At 38.4% G+C, this 6000-nt stretch overlaps 1 protein-coding gene across 4 annotated transcripts in view; it reads right to left on the bottom strand.

Moving 5' to 3' along the window:
- Positions 1 to 960: 960 nt before the first annotated feature.
- Positions 961 to 6000, bottom strand: part of RNF14 (ring finger protein 14) — a 47275-nt gene continuing 42235 nt past the window's right edge. For all 4 annotated transcript variants that reach the window (XM_029218168.1, XM_029218170.1, XM_029218169.1 and 1 more), the window contains 2 exons: positions 5080 to 5210; positions 961 to 3120 (listed from right to left, as the gene is read on the bottom strand). In XM_029218168.1, the coding sequence (XP_029074001.1) occupies positions 3063 to 3120; positions 5080 to 5210 (189 nt within the window). In that variant the 3' untranslated portion in view covers positions 961 to 3062. The remainder of the gene's footprint in view (positions 3121 to 5079; positions 5211 to 6000) is intronic.

Here is a 6000-nt window from a genome sequence, read left to right as displayed (position 1 = left end):
AGAGAAGTCACTGCAATGAGAAGCCCACACACCGCAACGAAGAGTAGCCCCCGCTCGCCACAACTAGAGAAAGTCCACGTGCAGCAACGAAGACCCAACGCAGCCAAAAATAAATAAATAAATAACTTTTAAAAAATTCAAAGGAAATTAACAGCAATTCATAGAATGAAATTTCAAATTTCCAAAAATTATACTCATTAGTGATTAATGTGTGCAAAAAATTTAATTGTGTGCCATTTTGCCCTATCAGATTGGCAAAAATAAGTTAATTTTAAAATAAAACAATAATTTTAAATGCTGGGAGGAAAAAAAGGCCTTCATGAAATGAAGCTAGATACACAAAACTCTTTGTTCTCTCATATACTTTCTTGATAATACCAACATTCCACAAACCTATTTATTTCACAGGTCATATAAGGGGTTACCTCAATCTTCCATTTTACTCAGAGACAGAAGTACTCTACCCAAAACTATACCATCTTAAAATTAGCTCTTAACTCATGCCTCAAAAATAAGCCCTACTGTCTTTGTGAAAATTAAGGGGTGAAGATTTTGTACCTAAGGAAGAAACACTCAGTTGAACAAACAAATCTTTAAGACTAACGACCTGTTGTGTTATTTATTTATTTATTTTATTTATTTATTTTTGGCTGCGTTGGGTCTTCGTTGCTGCGTGCAATCTTTCTCTAGTTGCGGCGAGCGGGGGCTACTCTTCGTTGCAGTGCGCGGGCTTCTCATTGCAGTGGCTTCTCTTGTTGCAGAGCATGGGCTCTAGGTGCGCGGGCTTCAGTAGTTGTGGTGAGTGGGCTCAGTAGTTGTGGCTCGCGGGCTCTAGGCTGCAGGCTCAGTAGTTGTGGCTTATGGGCTTAGTTGCTCCGTGGCATGTGGGATCTTCCCGGACCAAGGCTCAAACCCATATCCCCTGCATTGGCAGGCGGACTCTTAACCACTGTGCCACCAGCGAAGCCCACGTGTTTTTTAAAATCATGGAGAAAAACCACGCCATTTGTTTCACGAAACTAAGGCTTCTTTCCTACTTCCAATACATCATCAACATAATGTACAACAGCCTAAAATAAAATAATCTCTAGCAACATCAACTAGCCCATGAACTAATAAAGAGCTTCTGAGTGGCTAGTAGTGAAAGATGAATTGAACTCCTATCCAGTCACTGAGAAGAAGCACTCTTCTCAAGTATGTATTGTATAATTAGTTGTTTTAATTTCCATTTCTTATCTTCAACTTATTCTTTAAGTTAACTTTCGTTCTTATATTAAATGTGCTGAATCGAAGTCCATGTAGTTCAAACAAAATATGGGTTCTAAAATCTAAGTTCAGTCACAAGCGGAGGTGCTGTACCATGACTTTCTTCTGCTCATTTTAAGAATATGTGTTATATACCATATAGTTTTTAAATGTGACCAGTTGCCTTGGTGACAGAACACAGAGCAGCAACTCTGCTTTAATTATAAGACAATTTTTAAATAATTTTTATTTTTAAGATTAAGCATCCTCATTGACAATCCAGAAACAGTCCGTGCTCTTTGGATACACACACTTAAAATGGTTAAAAGTGATTCACCAATTTTCAATGACAAGGTATGAAAAAAGAACATGTTCACAGCTGCAGAAGAATTCCTCTGTCCTTTTTTTCCAAAAATCTTATTTTGCTACCAAGCCACTCACCAAACCACAAGGAAAGACGATTTTTCAAAAAGCCAGCAAAACCCAGAAACAAGGATCTAGGTATCAAGCCAAAATTATCCCCTGAAACAGCGCTGTTGCCAAAAAAAAAAAAAAAAAAAAGATAGGAAGACAAATTTCCATAGCTCATTAGAGAAGCCCTTTAAAAAGAATTCAGAAAGTTAGGACTGGAACTATGGTGGTACAGTGTTCAAAACGCAGATAATTAAAGTTCAGCTTGCGGGCTTCCCTGGTAGCGCAGTGGTTGAGAGTCCACCTGCCGATGCAGAGGACACGGGTTCGTGCCCCGGTCTGGGAAGATCCCACATGCCGCGGAGCGGCTGGGCCTGTGAGCCATGGCTGCTGAGCCTGCGCTTCCGGAGCCTGTGCTCCGCAATGGGAGAGGCCACAACAGTGAGAGGCCCGTGTACCGCAAAAAAAAAAAAAGTTCAGCTTGTTCGTCTTGGGAACATATTAGGCTTTCTCCTATCCCAGCAGAAGAAACAGAAATATGAGCTGCTGGAGCTAATATTAAAATTGTCCTTACCAATGAAAAGCAGGGCAAGAGTCAACAGAAAGAATGCAGAACAGAAGACAAGTCGTTCTGAATCTAGGCTCCACTGCCTAGAAGAAACTGGAAAGTTGAATAGGGCTGAAATTCTTCTGAGCCAGTATCAATAAATTCTAGACTTGGCTCAAAACCAGTGGACTATAGACCACTAATAAATATATCAGGTGACCCACAGTGTTTGTGGTATCAAAAAATATTTTTAAAATTATCTATAAATTTCTATTCTGAAAATCAGATCAAAATGACACTGGGCCATCCAATCAGTTATAGAGTAAAGGGCTTCCTCCAAAGAAAATTTAGCAGAAATTCAGGTTGGAAAGAATGTAACATGGAGTAAATTAACATCAGGCTCTCGGTACAATTTTAATAAGGCTTCTACCCACCCCAGTTGTAAGCAGTACTACTGAGGGAGCTCCCACAGAATGTCTTAGAGGGATGTTTCTCAGAGATAAAAAGGACTAAAAGCTTAACTCTTGACCCCTCTCTCCTTACCTAAAGCTTGGAGAAGAAAATAAATATTTAATTTTTAACTACTAAAAGCTTTGGGCACATTGTAATACTAATATTTTCTAGTTTTCACTTTCGGAACCTTTGGCTTAATATTTCCTCAGTCACGTTGCAATGAAAAATGTCTGAATGTGCCTTAATCAGTAGTACCACGTGAAAATATCAAACTTGTTCTTCCATATCTTCTACATAGGAAGAGGGAATCAATGGTACCCTAAATATCCTGCGAAGTTACTCTGTATACTTGACAAAAGATTAGGGCAAACCATTCCACTTCCATATCTTGAGCAGCAGAAGTTAACTAGTCTTCAAACTCATCTTCCCAAATAACTCCATTAGCATCCACAGCATGGAACAACCTGGAAGCATAAAATAAGGTACATTTTAATACACCTGATAGAAACTGAATATAATTTCTTTCCTTTTCTCAAATATACTTTCTGTACTCTTCTGATAACATCTTTGTATATCTTTTCCTCTCCTTTAATCATTCCACTGGCGAGGGCTGAAATATGGGTCCCTTAAAGTTTATAGGAACAGGCCTCTTAAGGATCCAGACAACTCTCTAGGACCAAGCATAAACAGTAATGGGAGATGGGTATCACAAAACTGATACTAAATGTGTACAATATGTGGAATAAGCCAAGACTGGAAAATTCAGGTAGTCTAGAAGCTGAACTCATTCAAAACACTATAACTTTATTACACGCTAATCACTCCATCCTCTCCATCTTCACTGTCCTTGCACTCTCCATCTATAGAGTATTTTTCAGTTGCCAATTTCTTTTCCTCCCCTTATGTTACTTAAAATTTATGCAATTTTCAACACTATATTTCCAATGGTTCATGGGAAGAGACTGTTTCTTCGACTTATCTTATAGTTTCATAACACCAATGATTGATTGTAGGTATTCCACAAATGTCTATTAACAAAGGTTATCAGCTGATGCTGAAATTGGAGCTGGTGGAGAACAAGATATTCACATTGTGCCAAGGAATCACCCCACAGATCACTTACTAATAACAAAAAGAGAAACCTTACCTTTACAGTGGAACAAATGATAGAACTGAGCATCATACTAACAGTGAGACAGCCTGACTTTATGGATCTGATGTGGTACAACATGAAGTACATCACCCCTTATTAAGTATTCTTGTCAAAAATGTTACTCTAAATCTAGTCAAACTCCAGTCTAGAGCTAACTTCCACTTTACAGGCAATAGAGAGGATAGAGAAACAAACTCAAAGGTACCATGGAGAAACAAAACTCCAGAAGGTAAGAAGTTATACAGGACAACAGCCTGGACTCCTCAAAAAGTCAATGCTCCCCTCAACACAAACAAACAAACAAAAAGAAGGTGGGCAAAACTTTTCTCCATTAAGAAACTAAAGAGACAGAACCAAATAAAGTGATTGAACTTGATTAGATCCTGGTATAATAAAACAGCTTCAAGAGATATTTTTAGGGATAGTTGATAAGTCTTAAATATTTTATTATATGATAGTATGCCATTGTTGTTAAATTTTTTGCAGTACTGTCGTTATATAGAAGACTTTTCTTATCGTAGGAAAGACATGTGAAAGCATATAGAGGGACTTCCCTGGTGGCACAGTGGTTAAGAATCCACCTGCCGATGCAGGGGACACGGGTTTGAGCCTTGGTCCAGGAAGATCCCACATGCCGCGGAGCAACTAAGTCTGTGTGCCACATCTACTGGGCCTGAGCTCTAGAGCCCGTGAGCCACAACTACTGAGCCCACGCGCCACAACTACTGAAGCATATGTGCCTAGAGCCTATACTCCGCAACAAGAGAAGCCACCGCAATGAGAAGCCCGCACACCGCAACCAAGAGTAGTCCCCGCTCACTGCAACTACAGAAAGCCTGCGCGCAGAAATGAAGACCCAACGCAGCCAAAGATAAATAAATTAATTAATTAAAGAAAAAAAAGCATATAGACATGAAGCATCATATTTCCAACTTAGGGTCAAGTAGTTCAGCAATAAATTTAGAAAACAAATATGGCAAAATATTACCAATTGTTCATTTTGGTGGAAGGTATCCTTCCTATTAATCATAGTCCTATCTTTTCTGTATGTTTGAAAATTTTCACTAAAAAAGTTGAGGATAATAAATAAAAGAAAATCCCCAGATAGTATATTTTCATCATAAAACTCATTTTCAAGAAAATTCATACATGGGGGAAAATATATGAGAATTCTCTAAATAAGCAAAGTACTGAAGTAAAACTTTCTGGGCTTATGGTCCGCAAACCAAGTACCCAAAACTGCTAAGACTAGGAGTCTGTGTGTACGTACCGGTTAAAACATGGGGAAACAGGATCAGTGAAATGTTTATAAGGGTTTGCTCTGGAGAGAGAACCCATGCAAATCCAGCAGAAATACTGCATACAGCCGGTACATGTCATCTTGTTACATCCATCTAATTTCTGGTGGGAAAGACAGAGAAAAATATCAAGGCTACAAAAGCAAAAGAGAAATGCACATGACAAAATGATTTGGTACAACATTCTCCTTGTCTTCTCCCTTTTCTAATGCAGGGTGGAGATATACAGGTAACACACAATGATAACTATGAATGCCTAACTCGCTTGCATTACAAGTAAAATACAGAAAACACTTAGCAGGTGTTCCTACAATTAGATACTTAGCAAAACCTCTTCTGATAAACAGTAAATACAAACCAAACATGTATAAGTGAAACATACAGTTAGATTAATATTAAAATGTTTGGATTTAATATGTGGGATTTAAACTTTTTACATAAATCTAAGTAAACATTTGGTACCAAGTCCCCCATTCTATAAGAGCTGAGGCATGTCAGAAGTGGTTAAATAGAAGGCCAGTTTCCTTAATGGAGTAACTGGGGCATCACCACAAGGGTCAGCTCAGATATGATGGACTGGAACAACAGAATCAAATGCAAAGACATATTTCAATTTTGAAACATATTAAGATTTTGTCAAGAAGCAGTAGATGTATCTATCTATCTTGACTCAGATGTCTCCATTTCATAAGCAGGCACTTGTAAAACAGCTATTAAATTCCAGGGTATATAGTTCGGAGAAGTCAGGCTTGATTCTTTTTTAGTCACGTAGATGAGTTAAGAGTTGACTGTAGCTCGAGTATGGCCTCTTTATAACCCACTCAATTTTGAGGTGGATATAATGTGAGAACAACTGTCACCGTATGAAAGCTCTTTGAAATGGGAAGCCTACA

Source organism: Monodon monoceros, unplaced genomic scaffold (assembly GCF_005190385.1).
Source record: "Monodon monoceros isolate NGI ecotype Baffin Bay Population unplaced genomic scaffold, NGI_Narwhal_1 Super_Scaffold_12, whole genome shotgun sequence".
In the NCBI taxonomy this organism is placed as follows: domain Eukaryota; kingdom Metazoa; phylum Chordata; class Mammalia; order Artiodactyla; family Monodontidae; genus Monodon; species Monodon monoceros.
The sequence above is the reverse complement of the archived record's forward strand: the minus strand, read 5'-3'. Positions and strand labels throughout refer to the sequence as shown.